Source organism: Peromyscus maniculatus, chromosome 4 (genome assembly GCF_049852395.1).
Source record: "Peromyscus maniculatus bairdii isolate BWxNUB_F1_BW_parent chromosome 4, HU_Pman_BW_mat_3.1, whole genome shotgun sequence".
NCBI classification, from domain to species: domain Eukaryota; kingdom Metazoa; phylum Chordata; class Mammalia; order Rodentia; family Cricetidae; genus Peromyscus; species Peromyscus maniculatus.
In genome coordinates this window covers 4,167,687-4,186,787 of record NC_134855.1, presented here as the reverse complement: position 1 = coordinate 4,186,787, position 19,101 = coordinate 4,167,687, and the positions used below count along the sequence as shown (strand labels likewise).

General features: G+C 51.0%; 1 protein-coding gene across 2 annotated transcripts in view; it reads right to left on the bottom strand.

Annotated features, from left to right (window-relative positions):
- Positions 1–1,491: 1,491 nt before the first annotated feature.
- The window catches only part of Ttll11 (tubulin tyrosine ligase like 11), a 231,062-nt gene continuing 213,452 nt past the window's right edge, over positions 1,492–19,101 (bottom strand). For both annotated transcript variants that reach the window (XM_042277207.2, XM_076568500.1), the window contains one exon: positions 1,492–2,303. In XM_042277207.2, coding sequence (XP_042133141.2) covers positions 2,026–2,303 — 278 coding nt within the window. In that variant the 3' untranslated portion in view covers positions 1,492–2,025. The remainder of the gene's footprint in view (positions 2,304–19,101) is intronic.

The window sequence follows — 19,101 nt, the reverse complement described above, 5'->3', positions numbered from 1 at the left end:
TGACTGGACCAGGTAGAGGTACCAGCGGCCTGCCAGGGTCTTCCTGCCAGTGAAGAAATGGCCCACTGTTTTCATGACAACAGATTCTAAGAGTGCTAGGAGTCCAGAGGTCCAGTCCAGGACTGTGGGGGCTTGTGGCTCCTAGGGAAGAAGAGGAGGGCCTTGATCAAAAGGCCCTTGACTGGGGCACTTTCAGCAGGGATTCGAAGGCTCCCTGGTGTTCTTGCTCCCTTCCAGAAGCTGGGGGGGCAGGGGGAGACTGAGGGGTATGGGGGCAGAGGCATGGCTGTTTCTGGGAGAGACTTGCTGAGGTCTGAACTAAGAAGACATAAAGTTCCCTGGGATAATATAAGGAGAAACACACAGCCCCACCCCCGCCGCCAGGAGGCTTGTGTGTGGAAGCAAGAGGCTCCGGGAGGCCCTGTTCTGCCGTGGGGGGGTACGGGGGACGGACGGAGGGACGGACAGAGTGGACATCTGGTAGGACCAGCATTTCAACAGTTCCACTGAATCCTGTGTCCTTGGAGGCTCCTTTTGGCTAGGCTCGTGGGCCGCAGCCCCGCCTCCAACAGATGAAAAGCTGAGCCCGGTCTGCAGGCTGGGCCCTCTCAAGGGGCCTCTACAGAAGGGACTTAGGCCACAGCTGGGCACAGAGCATGCCATGCTCAGCTGTGCCTGCCTGGGCTCTCTGGTGTTCCTCCTTCCATGCAGGGGGAAGGGGCCATCTGAATAGCTTTCATTTCAGTCACACCTTGCAGAAGGTGAGGTCACCAAAGTGAGTCTAGATATTAGTGCCACTGAACAATGGAAGTGAGGCAGAAGTCTCCTACTGTTCACTCAGAACAGAGTGACCCAAAATTCTGACAGTATTGGGGCGGGGCCAACTTGTCCGTAATGGGCTTCCCTGACCATCACTAGAGTCAAATCCTCAAGGGCATGAAGCCTCCCAAAGTCATGAGCAACCGACTGAGCAGCTCTGTAACCATGGAACCAACAATGACAGGCGGCGTAGAGAGGCCATCTCTCACCATGAATGCTGACATATCTATATTACCTCAACGTGGCTGCACATGCCTCTTGAACCCATTTCCTCTCTGCTCCGTGCTGGCAAGCACTTTGGGAAGACTCATTTTGAGAAAAAGTGTCAAGTCAAAGCTCTGTTTAACAGCCCTGTACAGCTCCCGGTTGGCCAACAAGGATGCCCACAGCAGAGCATTCGAGAACACTGATTGCTCTGGTCTAGAACCCCACACCTCTCCACACACTTCTGCTTGCCCTGCCTCTCAACTGGGCCTTACATTCTCCCTCTGAACCCTCCCCTCACCCAGGGCTGACAGCACAGTGCTGGGTGGGTACACAGTGGCTCTTGGCCATTGGGTCAGCACCCCACCTTTGCTGGGGTCCCCTGGAAGCTGGACGGGAAGACGGAAGAACCCATTACTTCTTAATTATTTCTTAAATAGTAATAAATTAAACATTGCAACAGGCAAGTTAATGAAATAAGTGAGGTTAATCTGTTAAGTACACCCATATAGCACATGATTGGGGTGTCCACCATCTTGATAGTTCTGCTTCTCTCAGAGAACAGGTGGGTGGAAAGAGCTGCTGAGATCCTGAGCTCTGACCGGCAGGCTCGCAGAGGCCCCAGCAGACCCCAAGTGTGACCTCGCAGCCACAGTTCCTTGCTTTGAGACGGTCTATCCTTTTCCCCATGCTCTGCTCCCCTGTGGCCCCAAGCACAGCAGAATTGCCCCAGATGGGGCTTCCCAGGAACCTGGAACAGTAGGTGCCATCTGTCACATCTCAGATGTCATATATCCACCGATGACTCACAAGCAGGGTGGGTCACCACGAGGTGCCGGGAGGAGGGTGGGCAAGAATTGGCCATGTGAGGCGAGAGCCCTGCAGAACACAGAGGATTCCTGGCCATTGTAGCGGGAACCCTAGTGGCTCCCCACAGATTGGGGGAGCCCGGGGTACTGAGCCCCCAAGAGCACACCTTCTTCCAGGAGGGCAGGGTGGTCTTCAGGACAGAGCGTGTCTAGAGTGAGACAGCTTGTTAGCACCGATCATACGGGGTGCGAGGCTGCCTGCCGCTGACTGGGTCCTGGCGTTCATCTCCTGGGGAGGACTGCTTTGGGGGCGCCTGCGCCGGCCGCACAGCAAGCGCTTTTCGTCCAGCAGGGACAGGTGGTATTCACACAGGTCAATCAAGGAGGCCACCTGCTCATGCAGAGGCAACATCTTGAACTTCCTCTGGGCCAGGAAGAAGAAAGCTTCCACAAATGCCTGTAGACACATCCCTGTGGACAGAGAGATGCTGTCAGTGAAGTCTAGTGCCCCAGGGAGGCTCACCCAAAGCCCAACGGCCGGCAAGAGCTTCTCTGCTCACCACACCTCCATTTGGGAAACTCCACCCAAGACCAGCACACAGGGCCTTCCCCAGGCCCAGGCACTCTGAACTTAAACAGGAAGGAGATTTAATTCTCTCTCAGAGATGGGGAAACTGAGTCTCAGAGAAGTGGAGAGGCCTGAATAGAAAGCAGAAAGCAGTGGTGCTTAGATTTAAACCTTGTCCCAAATTTTATTCCTGGGTACCATGATGAAATGTCCTCCCATGAAAACGCTGTTCCCAAACTTTCCCCATTAGAGGGGATAATCTTAGTCTCAACCCGACAATAGTGCTCTCCATTCTGACACGGGCACACACAGTCAATAGTATCTAAGGTTTATGCGTTTCACTACTTGTAAAATTTACCTCATCAAGTAAAATAAACCCAACCCCCTTCTCTTTGGTTGTCATGTGACCCCCCCCCCCCACACACACACACCACAGGGGCTTGTGTTGAGCGCTTGGTCTCGGCTAATGGCGCTCTTTGAGAAGGTTCTGGACACCAGTCTTCTGCCTGAAGGAATTTGGTCATGGAGCATGCCTTTGAAGATGTACTTGGTCCTCTGCCCCTCCACTCTTTATTTCCTATCTCCCACAGGTGACCAACCTCCTCTGCCACACGCTGCTGCCACCACGATGCTCTGCTCAAGTGTATGGGGCCAAGCAGCCGTGGACTAGCCCTCTGAGGCGGGCCGGCTAAATCCTCTGTCTTTCTCATTACAGCTGCCCCCTCAGGTGCATCTCCGTTATGGCTACATGAGAAACATGCCAGTGACAGTTACGTTCTGGGATGCGTGATGCACCATCCCCACCGTGCCCTAGAATGTTCTTCCTGACTGTACCTCGTGAGCTCCTGCCTGTCACTGGGATTTGAGCTCAAATTTCCAAGGTTAAAATTCAGCAGGTACTGGTACTGGGTTTGTTTTTCAGTGCTGGGTCCAGGACCCCAGGTCCTGTGACCTCCACAGGCACACTCTGCCACAGAGCTGTGTCCTGGCCCCACCCGCTCTGATGCCAAGTGACAAAGGAGAATGAAGCGCAGTTTCAGGTTTGTGGATAAATGAACAGGAAGTTCCCACAGGTCCTTGTCTCGCACAGCTTGCCGCAGTGTGGTCTCCTTGTCACACTTGGTCAACCAGTATGGAAGTGTCACGGGCCTCTCTGGGCCATTCTTTGCTCTGTGCAGCTCTGTGTGTTCCGGTAAATGTGAAGAAGTCAGGTGTCTCTGACTGCTCACAGGAACAGTTTCACTGCCCGACTCCCCGGCTTCCACCCACCACGCCTCCTTGGTGAAGCGCTCCTTGTTTCATTATTGAATAGCTTCGCCTTTCCCAGAGCGGCAGCAATAAGGCTGTTGGTTTTGTAGAGTGGCTTCTTCCACTCAGCAGGTGCTGTTCTGGTCTGTCCGTGTCTTTTTGTGGTTCCTTAGCTCCCTGCCACTGCCCTTCTCCATGCCCCTCCCCCCTCCAGTGCTCCCCCTCCCCAGCTCCTCCTCCCTCTGCTTTCCATTATAGTCCATTTATGACTGGCTCTGCTTCCCATTTCCTTTAAGTCTCTTTCTCCATTCTCAAGACCCTCTTTCTAGCTTTGCAACCTATAAACACACTTATATAAACACACTACACACACACACACACACACACACACACACACACACACACAATTTTAAATTTAGGCTCTACACATGAGAGGGAATGTGAGTTATTTTTCCAGGTCAACTGAACGCATTTCCTGCAAATATCAGTTTCATTTTTCTTGATGGCTATATGAAATTCTGTTTATGTATGGACCATGTTTTCTTTATCCATTCATCCAGCATCCATGAACATCTGGGCTGCTTCCATTTCTTGACTATTTCAAAAACTTGGATGTGCAAGTATCCCTGTGGTGTTCTGAACTAGAGTCCCGCAGGCACATGCCCAGAGTGGTACTTTAGTATTGAAGAAGCCCCATGCTGATGTACATAGTGGCTGCCTCAGTTTCCACCTCACCAGCAGTGAGGAAGCATTCCTCTTTCTAACATCCTCACCAGCATTTGTTGTCCTATTTATTTATTTAGAGATAGAGTCTCACTATGTAGCCTGACTGGTTTAGAATTTCTGTGGAGACCAGGCTGGCTCACAGAGATCCACTTGCCTCTGCCTCCTGCATCCTGGGATTAAAGTTGAGCACTATCATTCTGACTGGGGTGAGATAGACTCTCCCAGCAATTTTGTTTACTTGTTGTTTTGTGTTTGTGCATGTGTGTTTGTATAAGAATATATATGTATGTAGTATGCAGGCATGTGCACCCATGTATATGCATGCATATGTTGTGGAGGTCAGAGGTCAACCTTGGGTGTTGTTCTCCAGTTGATCACAATCATTCCTGGTTTGTTTGTTTGTTTGTTTGTTTGTTTATTTATTTATTTATTTATTTTTGGTTTTTCGAGACCGGGTTTCTCTGTGTAGCTTTGCGTCTTTCCTGGGACTCACTTGGTAGTCCAGGCTGGCCTCGAACTCACAGAGATCCGCCTGGCTCTGCCTCCCGAGTGCTGGGATTAAAGGCGTGCGCCACCACCGCCCGGCCTCCTGGTTTATTTTTGAAATAAGGTTTCTCACTGGGACATAGGGCTCATCAGTTAGGCTAAGCTGAATGGCCAGGGAGCCCCAAGGGTTTGCCTGTTTCTACCTCCCCAGCGCTGGGTTTCTGATCCTGTACCACCATGCCTGGCATTTCCCGTTGGGGATCCAATTCCAGTCCTCAGGATTGCACAGCATGCGCTTTACCCAGCATGCACTTTATCAGCGGAGCTGCCCCCGTCCCCAAAGCACTTTTAATTCCCATCTCCCTGATGGCCAAGGATACCTTTTCAAGTGTTTTACTGGCTGTTTATGCTTCTTTGTTTTAGAACTGCCTGTTCAATTCATCATCCCATTTACTGATGGATAATTTGGGGCTTGGTGTTCTTTGTTGTAATCAATGTATCTTGTCAGATGTTCCGTTGGCGTGGATTTCCCCCATTCTGTGGGCTGTCTCTTCAGATCGTCTCTGGTGATTGCTTCCTCTGCTGTGTAGAAGCTTCCTAACTTCTGGGACTATTTCCTGTGCTGCTGGAGTCCTGATCAACAAGTCCTTGCCTGTGTTCACACCTTGAAGCATTTCCCTCCAACCCCTCCTCGCCCTTTTCTTGGCGGCGCCTGCTGCAGCTCACTCGGGTTTGTTTTGTGGCCGTCTTTCCTGCTTTTCTTTAGTTCATCGCTGTCTCCCAGTGACAGGAACCCAGAAGGTACTCAGTAAGGATGTACTGGATCCAGGAGCGGATGGCTGGGTGGGTCTGTGAGCGGGTGCCTGGGTGGCGGATGGCCGAGTGGGCAGGTGGGTGGGAGAATGAACATGTCAGCATGAGGTGCTTTATAGATATTGTCACTGATCCTCTTGGGTATCATTATTATGAGCTACAGATGAGGAACAAGATAGAGATGAAGTAACTTCACAAGTCACTGACAGAGAACAGTGGCCTAGGAAATCAGTTTTTAAAGCAAACTGTATTACATGAAAGGTCCGGTGTCCACATGAGAATGAACCCAGGGACCCCAGGGAGGTGACAAGTACGACCGGAGTTGGTGCCTTACAGCATGCTAGCCTAGGCTTTGCCTCCGCTCATCCCCACCCGGCCTCAGGCTGCAGACACTGGCTACCCTGGGACCTGAGAATGCCTTTTGACTTGAGAGTGTGAGTGGAGAAAAAGGCTTTTGTCTCCCCCCAAAGGCATCAGCTTTGTGACTCTGCTGCTCTTGATAGATACCCCAAAAGTCCCTTGCTCCATGGGAGGAGATGTCAAAGTGGAAAATCCTGTCCATGTAAACAAAAGCCTGTTGTGGACAGACAGGGAAACAGGGCTTCAGTTTAACTCAGGAGGCAGAGATATCCCAAACACCAACTTTTGGCTAGGTTTACTAAGGTGAGCCTGTGTTCTGTGCACATGACCATGTACGTGTTTGAGCAGAAGAGTGTGCACATTTGAATGTGTACGTCACTGTGGTGATATATTGTGTACCCTAATAAAATTTGCCTGAAGATCAGAGAACAAAACAAGCCACTCGATTAAACTCAGAGGCCAGGCAGTGGTGGCACACACCTTTAATCCTAGCACTTGGGAGGCAGAGATCCATCTGGATTTCTGTGAGTTCAAAGCCACTCTGGACTACATGAGATAGATTTAGTCTAGGAGAGAAAACAGAGCAAGGCAGTGGTGGCCACACCTTTAATCTCAGCACTTGGGAGTCACACACCTTTAATGGCTGGGTGGAGAAAGGTATATAAGGCCTGAGGAGATAGGAACTAAAGGCTTCTTCAGCTGAGAAGCCCTTTCAGCTAGAGAGCCTTTCCAGGCTGAGGAGTCCTAGAGATAAGACGTGGCAGTGGCTTGTTCCTTTGTCTCTCTGATCTTTCAGTATTTACCCCAAAATCTGGCTCTGGGTTTTTTATTAGAAAGACCTTTTAAGATTTGAGTTACATCTCATGACTAGTTGGGCCGTTCAGACACATACAATGGAAGATGCCAGGCTTTCAGCCAGAGAAACTCAGTCGCCCTCCAACCTCCCAGCTTGTGGTCTAAACATTTCTTCTTGAAGCCTGGCCCACCCAGGGCCATGTCTGAGACAGTGCATCTCACTGGCCACCAGGGCAGTGCCGACCGTGCATCTCACAGTGCATCTCTGGCTTCTGACAACATAAGGAGCTTGGGCCAGAATGTAAATCAGCTGCCTCATCAATCACATTGCTCACTTGAGCTGACAGTACTTACAGAAAGTCTTTCTCAACAAAGGAAGTAGCCAGCTGTTTATGCTCTGGCTCAAGCCTCTGGTCCAGGCTGTAACCAGCAGTTTGTAGGTCACAACTCCGAGTACTTCCAATGTCCACACACAGCAGCACTAATGGGTATTCCAATTACCACTGTCTTGTTAAAATGTGGGGGGTAGGGTGAGGCCAAAGACGTGCATGTTGTTAGGTCTGGTGGCTGCTGGCCTCTGGACCACACTGAGCAGCAGGCTGGAAAATACAGGACCTTGTAACTCATGGGGTTACTTCTGTTCCCTTCTCTGAAGACTTCTGTGATTTGAACTATCATAGAAGGAACAGGGCAGGGGCAAGAATCTCTGGCTGGATTATTTGGATGAGGACATTCTGAGAGGAGAAGAGGTTTAATTCACTACCCTTGGCCTTCTTTCTGTCTGTCTGTCTTTTCTAATTTCCTAGAGCAAATGCATATTAAAAATATACCAAAAAATGTATTTTGTCTTTTGAAACAGGTGATAAAGGGTCTCACCTTATAGTCCAGACTAGGCCCAAACTTGTGCAATCCTCCTGTCTCAGTCTCCTGCACCCCCACACTTGACTTGTAATGGGAAACTTGAGTGGGCACTTGCTTCTTACTAGTGAGCCTGAGTCTGAAGTTGGGAATGTGCATTGCTTTGAAAAAATACAGTGCACACACACACACACACACACACACACACACACCAGTTCCCCAATTATCCTTGAGCGGTATGTTTCAAGACTCCCCAGAGAATCCCCACAACTACAGCCAATACAAAATACTGTACTGTACACCCTATATTTTTTTCCTTATATGCCCTGCAGCAACACAACATAGCACCAGAATTAATTTGTCTCTTCCTGTTTTATCCCCGGTCTTTGTGCTTTGGGCCGCTGCTGAGTACTAAGGGTTGCTCAAGCATGAGTACTGCTGTGCTGTGTTGCTCCACGGCAGGTAGCCCATACAGTGTGGATACACTGGATGAAGAGATGATTCATGGTTCTGGGCAGATGGAATGGGTCAGCTGGGACTCAATCACGTGATTCAGCTGCATAATTTATGACATGAGAATCGTTTATTCTGGAATTGTTCTTTTCATATTTAAAGGCTGATGTTGATAGTGGGGAACTGAGACGGAAAGCAATGCTTTAAGGGGAGACCACCACAAAGGGGAAATAAGTGAAGGATAATGGACATCAGTGACTCACACAGAAGTGCTGTCCTGCCCAGTGTGGTGGCACACGCCTTTAATCCCAGCACTGGGGAGGCAGAGGCAGGTGGATCTCTGTGAGTTCAAGGCCGGCCTGGTCTACAAAGTGTGTTCTGGGACAGCCAGAGCTATGCAGAGAAACCCTGTCTCCAAAACAAAACAAAACAAAACAAAACAAAACAAAACAAAACAAAAAACAAGAGAAAGCGAGAGCCATCCTCTCTTAAGCCAGGTGGTTGGCAGCTCACACTCCTCCCCATACAGACCTGTTCATCTTCTAGGACTCCTGGCTCTTCACCACAAGGGTACATGACATCCCGTGTCAGTCAGTAATCTACCACACGAGGACCAGACCCCAGCTCTCCCTAGGTGATCAGCATACCCTCAAACCACACAGCGTCCAGAACAAAGGCAAGTGTAAGATAATAGCAACGTTCAGGCTGTGTTTCAATCACTGTGGACTTCGGAAAAGCAATCTGGCAGAAGATTAACAGCCATTATACCATTTAACACAGCAATGACAGACCCAGAAATTTCCCAGATATAATACATTCTCTCACATGGGCAGCTCATTGCCAACTCTGCACAGTACAGAAGTTTCATTGTGTCTTAGGATTTCTGTTGCTGGGAAGAGGCACCATGACCGTGGCAACTCTTATAAAGAAAACATTAAATTGGGGTGGCTTACAGTTCAGAGGTTTAGTCCATTATCATCATGGAGGGAAAAGGCAGCATGCAGGCAGACATGATGCTGGAGAAGGAGCTGAGAGTCCTACATCTTGATCCTCAGGCAACAGGAAGTGAACTGAGACACTGGGTGTGGCTTGAGCATACATGAGACCTCAAAGCCCGCCTCCACAGTGACACACTTCCCTCCAACAAGACCACATCTCCTGATAGTGCCACTCCCTATGAGATTATAGGGGCAATTAATTACATTCAAACTTCCACATACAGCATTAAAACCTTTTCTGCTTTTCTGTATTTTCCAAATGTATCATGTGTGCTCACTCTTAGTGGTAATTAAAAAAAAAAAAAAGAAAGAAAGAAAAAAGAAAAAGCTTCATTTTTAAACAAATACCCTAACCAGGGTACTGGTTCTTTGAGGTTTCCCTTGGCCACCCAAAGTGGAAGTCAACTACACTTCCCAGTGCTTTCTCCTGTTTCCTCCTACTTGTGGCTATAAATCCACGGGTCCGTGGTCTGTCTCCTTAGGGGAGAGGAGAATTCTGGAGGCATGCTTGAGACACAGGTGCTGTGACGGCCATTGTACAGAGTGGACACTGAGAGTGGCTGGGACAGACCCAGGAAAACGCTTCTGAGAAGATTTGCTAATGGGTGAGAACATAATGGCCTTGACTAGGGGCTCCTGACCTTCAGCGTCCCCTGGCCGGGGAGGGGAGGGGCATTGGAAAGCAGATAGAGGCCCTAAGCCAGAGCTTCAGATCCGAAAGTCCAAGGTGGGGCCTGAAAATCTGCCTTCATAAATTCCCATTTGATGCTCAGGGCTGGGGACCAGGGAGTCCACTTGAAGACAACCCTTTCCCCCGACTGAGCCCTGCCTGGATGAACTTTGGTCTGACTGTCCTGAAGTGAGAGGAGCGTGACTTTGTGCTAAAGACATTTTTAAAAAGACATTTATTTTAAGACATTGATTGAGAGAAACCCAACCGTTACTTTTAAAAGCCTAATGACAGATCTGAGATCCACGACCCTGTCCCAGTGTTGTGCAGAGCTCTCCCTTGGTTTCTGAGAGACTGTGAGACCACACACTCTAGACTCCTGGTCCTTGCTCCTGTCCGTCTTACTAAGGTGTAATAGGCTAGGATGGTTCTAGAAGGCTAGGCCATAGATGGCCCTGTAGACCATGGCAGAAGATTTCAGATGGAGGAAGACGAGAGGCCAGCAGGGGTGTTTGAAGTAACAAGATGGCTGCGGCTCCATGCTAAGACCAAGTGGTATGGGGCATGTGGCAAAGAAAATAAGGATGCTGCACCAGTCCAAACAAAAGCTGTCAGCTACCGTGGAGTGGAGAGGGAGTCAGTGAGGGCTGAGCAGACTCTAGGTACAGTTTAAGATCAGTCCCAGTGTGAGCTGAGATCTGCCCAGGGGCTAGATAGATGTAGGAGTGATGGGAAGGCAAGCGACCTGGTAAACGGCTTCGGACACCGGGTCCGGGGCACAGGCCTTCTCTTGGTCTATGCACAAGGTAATTGGAGGACCTTGCCAGAGATGCAGTTTTCTGTCCCCTTCTCCTGGAGGGGCTGCCTGTTGACAGTGATGCATCAGAAGGTTCGTTTGTCACAGCCAGTCTGGGGGCCTCCAATGTGGTTGTCTTGAGGCAGCACAGTGAGGAAACCCAGAGGATGCTCTGTGAGAAAGCTAGCACTGAATGGACTAGCCGGGCACGAGGCAGCAAAGAGCCCTTGAGGATGCCGGGGAAGCTTTTTTCTTTGAAGTACCACTGCCCATCCATCCATCCCTGTCCTCAGTCAGCCCAGGCTGCCATAATGGAGTTCCACAGACTCAGTGACAAAGAGCAGTAATGTCTAACTTCCTCACACTTAGAGGCCGGAGGGGCCAGCAGGCTGCTGGCATGCTCAGGCTCCGGGGAGGGTCTCCTCCTGGCTGGTAAATGGCCACATTCTTACTGTGCCTCACAGGTCAGAGAGTGTGTGTGCTCACACCCTCTGCTGTCTTTTCTGAAGAGGAACTAACACAATTGGAAAGGGCCTCATTTAACATCACCCAGTTCCCTAGAGACCTTATCTCCTTGGTCCATAATCCATCCCACAGGGGATTAGTCCCAGTATGGGAAGTGGGGGAGGGAGCTGCACTCCGTCCTGCGGAGGTGGCCCCACCATGTGGGAATACTCTCTCACACTCATGGTCTCTGAGTCCCGGAGCTGTTTAGGGGACAGTTAAGTCCTCACCTCTCTCCTTGCTCCTCTGCCTGTCTCAGGGAAGGCTGTCAGGGCTGGGCTTGGGCACTGGAGACTTCTCATGACTTGTTACAGTCAGAGGAATGAACATTAGTTATGGTTATTGAGTCTTGTTATGTCAAAGCTCTGGGATAAAGACTGCCTGCACACTGTTCAACTGGATTGTACTTAAGTCTTATAAAGCAGGTGCTGTTCGAAGCCATTTTACATTCACGAAAGATGCTGAAGTCACATGGCTGGCAGGTGCTGCCCAGCAACCGTCTTCTAGCATTTCTGCTCAGTGCTGCTCTGAGCCTTCAAACATCTGGCCACATCAGAGTTGCCCCAGGACCGCAAACAAGCAAACAATAACAAAAAACACTTGAAGAAGGAAAGAAAATTCCAGAAGCAAAATCAGTCTTGGAGTGAGTAAGGGCTGGGTGCCATCCATCTCTGCCAGATATCAAGAAGGACAGGCAAGATAGGCAAGATCCATGGGTCTCTGTGAACATGCTTTCCCCACACCTGGAGAGAAGCGGTGGATCAGGATTTCATTTGGGTTGACGGATGTGGCTGAACTGACTGCAGACTCTTGCCTCTCACTGGAGATGGCCATTGGATTCTGAGATACAGCCACTGACAGGACATGGCCTCATTCTGTCAATCAGCAGGTGAGACCCAGGGAGGCCTGGAAACACCTGACCTGAGGTGAGCGTGGCAGCTCCCCAGGAAGCCCGTCTTCTAAGGTTTAAGGATGCAGACAAAGCCCAGGGCTTCCTTGGTGCCCTCCATCTTCTCATCCAGCTCTGAGAAGCATTTGAAAAAGGCTATTGGTACAGGACTCTCCACCTGAGGTGAGGGACATGTACCAGTGGCCAAGCAGCAAGCCAGGGTGACTCCCAATAGAAGCGGTGGCATTTCAGCCCAGGCCTGTCTTATACTCAAACCTGCATTCTTTTCCCAACCTAATTAAGCTTTTGTCACATTTGATGGCTATGTATTATTTTACAGTTTCCAGAACACATTTACATATTTGATGCAATTAAATCCAAATCATTGTTGACAGCCAGAGATATTATCCCACACTGAAGGTGAGATTGATTTCCCCCCTTCCAGTCAGTCTCTGTTCTCTCACAATATTCAAATCTCTTTCTTCTTACTCAGCCAGAATGGGGGGTTCTGCCTCACAGAAGTCCTAAGTGCACACACATACTTGTGTCTGGAAACAAAGTGGGATGCTCTTGGCCGGAATCACCTCAGCAGCCTCTCCCTGTGCATCGCCGTGGCCTCCAGAAGAGCTGTCTTAGGAGAGGAAAGACACCAAGGTTCTCCATTACCAACTCCCAGCCTCCTCCCTGCTCCTGTGGTACCCAGGCGGTCTGCTGCATGGACCCACCAGCTGTCACCACAGTCCTCCAGGCCCAGTGCTTGGGTCTCATGCTGGGTAGGTCAAACCCAGGCAGTTCCCAGAGATTGTAAGCGGCTCAGTGAATGGTGACTAGGACTCGGGGTCTTTTCCCAGCTCTGTCCCTGACGAGCTGCCAAAGCATTTCTTTTCTCTGTGCCTAAGTGTCTTCATCTGTAAAGCGGGGACAGTAACATCTGTCCTGAGTGACTTTTACAAGATTCCACTGGACAAAAGCAATGTGGGAGTCTAGAAGCTGGCCATGGGCCTGTCTGTCTCCTCTCCACTTGCCTTATTTTCAAACCCTGCTTCTCTTGCCTGCTTGGAGTGCTAGCTTCTTGCTCTGGCTTCTCCTTTTATGGATGGTCAGCCATTGTTGGCCTCTGGACTTTTCTGAGCTTCATAAGATCGCAGAGCAGGAGGCCAGCCTCTTCAGTGGTCTCTGTCCTTTATATACTTTGTAGCTTTGAGCTGGTCACTTCTGCTCCAGGGATCTCATGTTCCCTTTTGTAGATAAGGGTCTCTCCGGAGTCTAGAAATACTGGTAGTTGATTGTATCTTCTGGGTGTTTAAAATGGTGATGTGATGGTTACTGTTGTCAACCTGATAGAATCCAGAATCACCTGGGAGATGGGCCTCTAGGCATGGCTATGGGGCATTATCTTGATAGCATTCATTAAGGTGGGGTGATCCACCCCCTGTGAGTGGCACCATCTCCTGTGCCAGCCATCCTGGATTGTATAAGTGGAATAGCTGAGAACTGGCATTAATTTGCCTCTTCTGACTGTGCATGCCACGTGAGCAGCTTTGGGCTCCTGCTGCCTTGATGTGATGGAGTGTACCTAACAGTGAGCCAAACTAACTTTTCTTCCCTCAGTGGCTCTTCTCATTCCATAACAGCAACACCAAGTGACCAAGACGGTGACAATGAGAACATCACCAGCTGCCTGAGAGGACCCCGCTCATGCCCTCCCCAGGCCCTTTCCACGACCCATGGTGGTCCAGAGAGGCTGGCATGAGGGGCCAAGGCAGGTACATGACATCAAGTTCTCTTGGCTGAGGTCACATTTCAGAGGTGGATGGTGTCTTAGTTGGGTTTTATTGATGTGACAAACCATGACCAAAAACAACTTGGGAGGAAAGGGTTTATTTCAGCTTACACCTCCTAGGGCAGGAACTCAAGCAGAGAATAGGAAGGATGCTGCCTCCTGGAGCTCCTCCTGGCTTGCTCAGCCTGCTCTCTTATGGAACCCAGGACCACCGGCTCAGGGGTGGCACCACCCACAGTGGGCTGGGCCCACACATCAGTCCATCTGATGGAGGTGATTCCTCAACTGAGGTTGTCCTTCCCGATGGCCCTAGCTTGTATCAACCTGACAAAAACTAGCCGACATAGAGATAGTACTGGGGTCCCCACACTGCCCCACATCCACTTCCTCTCAAGCTGGGGTGGGGAGGAAAGCCCCCCGAGGCCCAGCCTTCCAGGGAAGAAGGGGCCACAAACCTCCTGAGCTATCCTCACGCAAGCACAGTGACTGCCTACAAGCGTCACAGCGGATAGAAGCCACCACCACCTTTGTCCTTGTCCGGATGGAGAAATGAGTAAGTGGCAAGACAGAGCCATAAATAGACCTTGCAGAAAACCATTACCTCCAGAAGCCCACAGCATCCAACGGCAAACGTAATCAAAGATGAAAGCAACTATTCCATCTTTTGTTAACCAAAGGTCACAGGCTGGCCCTGGGCAGAGTGGCTGGCCCAAGGTCCCAGTCCCGCCCATCTGACATCACACCTGATCCCACCATAACAGATGCACATTTCACTCATCATGGAGATGGGACCTCAGAAGCAGCCATCACTTCTCTTGCTGTGGTCATGCCATCCCAGATATTTCTTTACGTGACCAGTAGCTCCATGAATTACTCTGAGGCTCAGTATTCCTTCCTCAGCAAGTTGCCAAAATCTCTGACTTAGAAAGAACTTCAGAGACAGCACATCTCAGGCCCTTACAGGGCAATTGCACCTCGAAGGAGAATCATGGGTATCTAGCACTGCTCACATCTCTAATTGAGACCCTCCACCTCCCACTTCTTCCTCTGGTTGTTCCAAACCTTTTGTTTTGGGGTCTAATTTGGTGGTTGGGTGAAGGGATGCGAGGTTGTTCCCATCAAACCCATGCTCAATACAACCCTCTGTGCGGGCTCCTCCCTGGCACCTGCCTGCTCAGAGGCAGAGAGGAAGGAGAATGGAACAAGCGTACAGAAAATGTGACTTCTTGTACTGTCCTGTGAGGTTCTGGGTTGCAGATTGTTCTCTCTGGCCATGCAGTCCCCTCTTGGCTGTTCCCAGGGCTGGAGTACTCACTCTCTACTGTTCCAGAAGGCCTGGATGGCTGCTGTGTGATATCTTGGGCTCAGCCTGGGTCCTGAGATGGGCGAGGCCTCTTCCCATGGCCTCACTTGAACACGGAGTGAACTTGACTCTGTGAGGACAGCCACCATGTGAGGGCAATCCCATCAGGGAGACACACAGGTTGATGAGCCTCTTCCTGTGCTGGGGTCAGGACAAGTGGAGATGGACAGATGTGGAAAGGCATGGCCAGGGCAAGGATCCAAGGAGATCATAGTCTGGAGAGGCAGGAGAGATGGTGAACTCCCACAGGGGAGCTGTGAACCAGGTGAGAGCTCAAAGTGTGTGCTGTGTGCCATCTCTGGGATACATGTGTGAAATGGAACTCATGGATTCCATAGACATCAGTAACTTACCTACATAATTCTGTGTATCGTACTTTGCTTTTTCCTTTTTTTTCTCTCTTCCCTCCTCTTCCTTCTTTTTTTCTTTCTCCTTCTTTTCCTTCCTTTCTTTCTTTACAGGCTTTTACTGTGTAGCCCAGGCTGTTTCATTCCTGTTTCCCTGCCTCAGGCTCCCAAGTGTTCTCGTACCAAGCCCGGGTCACCACACTGAGCGTGTACTATACTCTTGTACCATGTCTTACACCTCCCTGTATCTGCATAAGCACACATGGTGGACACGCCAGGAGCTTTAAAGACCTTCCTCTTCTTTCTCTTCTTTCCGCGTGTTATGTTCACACGATACCGCAATGAACAGCTCTGCACACCTATCAGCACATTCCGTGTGTTATGTTCACACGATGCCGCAATGAACAGCTCTGCACACCTATCAGCACATTCCGTGTGTTATGTTCACACGATGCCGCAATGAACAGCTCTGCACACCTATCAGCACATTCCGTGTGTTATGTTCACACGATGCCGCAATGAACAGCTCTGCACACCTATCAGCACATGCCATACTTGCCAGAGCCATGCCTTCCTTCAAGGGGAAATTTCTGGGTCACCTGGGTAGCTCCTGCCAAATTCTCCTGGGGTTGGGACCCTGGAGGATGCTGCACAGGAAGATCTTTTTATTTGTTTAGAGACGAGGTCAAACTTGCTACCGATCCTTGAACCTCCTGTCCTCAGGCCTCCGCCTCTCGAGAGCTGAGATTACAGGTACGTAACACCACACCTAGTTTTTATTTAGTGCTGGGGAGCTTTGTGCGTGCAAGGCAAGTGCAGATCTGCAAACTGAGCTGCGGCCTCTGGAGGAAGAATTTTTATAGTGAGGAGCTAGGTCATGCAAAGTGCTGGGAAAGGGCCTTCTTCAGGTGTCCAGGGCCTGGCAAGAGGCCTTGGGGCAGCGAAGAGAAGAAAGGCATCTGTCCCTTGAATGAATACTCCAGCGGAACTTCTCTGCCTGTTAGCCACCAGCTAGCCTTGGCCCCTCCAAAGTGGAAGAGGCCTCCTGAGGTTGTATCTTTCCCTCCCCCACTCTCGCTTGAGGCCAAACCTCCCAGGTGCAGACTGGCCTGCAGCTCCGTCCCTTCCAGACTTCCCCTGGAGTCTATGGGGCTTTTGGAAGGACCGGGCGCCCTTCCCTGACTCTCCCCGCCCACCCCCATTGTGCTGCCTGGTTCCCCAATGGCCTGAGGGCTTTCACCCAACTGCCCTCTTTTTCCCTCCAGTCTTTTGGTGCCTGAGCTTTAAATACCTTCAGTGACGCAAGGCCTTCTCAATTCTTCCCAAGCCTTATCTGCAGGCCACAGGGGTTTTTGCCTCCGAGATGCCTCATTAGCATCTCAAAGAACCTGTGGAAGAAGAGTGTCTGGTTCTGGCTTCCCAGCCCTACCTTGAAGAAGACAAATGGCACCTCCGCCTACTTGCCAGGAGCCAGGAGCCTGGGGTCAGTTCTGAAACTTCCTTCCCACAGCCTCCTCTGCCTCGCAAACACTTCCACAACCAAACAACGGAAACCCTGCTCTCCACCTGCCAGGCCCTGGGACTCCGGCGGCAACCTCCCCTGTCCCTGGCCTCCAGCACCACCTACATTCCTAACTAAAACTCTGAGAGGGAATCCACACTCTCTACCTCCTCTGGGGGGCCTGCAAGAGCTGTTCCCAAGCTCTGCCCCACCCCCTTCTCCAGAACCTCGGCATAGCAAGGCCCCCTTCTTATCCTTCCACCTTCTGTCCCCCGACCTCCTGGTCACCGCACTCCCTCTGACGGCCACGTCCTTTCTGTTTCTCTCCTGGTGACCCTACTCTCACTAAAATGTATTTTCTTTCACAGAATTATCAAAAACACTATAACTACAGGATGTTTGTGTTAAATGTCTGCCTCTGCTCCGGTCAAGGGCTTGGATGCTCTGACAACACCTGTGTGGCACGCAGCACAACTTCCTACTTGGGCCAGGAGGAATCCAGAGTGGCTATCGGTCACCAGTCACCGTGTGTAAAGGCAGGAAGTGACTCTGGTAGGCTGTGTGGTGATCTGGGCTGGTTTGGTGTGCCCTGGGAGCCTCGGCTTCTATCCTGGTTGTTGTTGGTGGTAGGGTAAGCAATATGTCTAGCCGGGAGAAGACACCCATGAATTAAGTTTCCTCCCTGCTTGTCTTTAAGTCAGCAGAGAGACTCGAGCCCGTAGGGACAGTCTGTCACCCTGCAGGACGGCCGCCATTGCGGTGGCTCTTTATTCCCCACAGATGGACAGTGCTGTCCCATTACTTAGCTGCACCTTCTAGACTTTAGAGAGGCTTAAAGGTTAGGCCTCAAAGGGGTGAGGAGGTGGGCCGTGGGCGCGCTATCCACTCACAAGGGGACCCAGCCCTGTCCTCAAGGACCCCGAGGCACTCTTCAGAGCCCGCCTGTCACTTGGCGAGGTGAAAGGAGGCAGATCAGTGTCAAAAAGAAGACGGAGCAGTGGGTTTCAACTTGACTCGTATTACGAATGTCACATCAGAGCACAAGCGAGAGGGAGCAGAAATGCTCTTTTATGCGGGAGTTTATTTTTGTCACTTTGTCAGAGAGAAATTGCAGCCCTGGGGGCATTGGAGCTGCACAGAATTACCCAAAACATTAACATGCAAATTGCCTTCTTTAGAGAGGGTAATTTTATTAGTGCGCGAAAAATCAGGAAAAAACCAGACCAGTTTCTTTCTTGTACCATGCCTGGGAGCAGTCCTGTCCTGAAGCTGGTTAGGGCCAGTGCAGCCGGGAAGTTAGGGAGAACCTTGAACTTGGCTAGGGTTTTGCCACCTCCTCCAGTCCCCAGCCTCAGCACACAGCTGACTGCTGCTGGGTGGCCGCTGCACAAGTGGAAGGGGCAAGTGAGGACCCCGAGATCTCACAGCTGTGCTACAGCAAGACCACATGACTCAGGGAGCCAGGTGAGCACCAGAAAGCCACCGTGGGGCCTAGAAGCCGCCACTCTGAGAATCAGGAGCTCCCTGTTCATGTGGACATCCAGTCACCCATTTATTCTAGAGGATTCCACCCGACTAAGCCACTGGCCCCAAAGGAGAGCCAGGATCTGGCAGGAAGGCACTTGTGGGCGCCAGTGGAGAGTGTGCTGGGGTGGTATCAGGGATGGACACCTTCCCTGTCCATCCTTCAGGCAGGAAAGGTCTCCCAGGGCCTGGTCGAGGCTGTTAAGATAGGGAGGGAGGGGCATTCATAGAGATGGGGACCAGCATACTGTGATAATGATGCCTAGGCCGGGGGACATCGTGGGTGGGATGGATGATGGGCTGCAGAGGGTGGAGACAGGCCGGCAAAGGTGCAGGGTGGAGACAGGCCGGCAGAGGTGCAGGGTGAGACAGACAGGCCGGCAAAGGTGCAGGGTGGAGACAGGCCGGCAGAGGTGCAGGGTGGAGACAGACAGGCCGGCAAAGGTGCAGGGTGGAGACAGGCCGGCAAGGGTGCAGGGTGGAGACAGGCCGGCAAAGGTGCAGGGTGGAGACAGACAGGCCGGCAAAGGTGCAGGGTGGAGGCAGACAGGCCGGCAAAGGTGCAGGGTGGAGACAGGCCGGCAGAG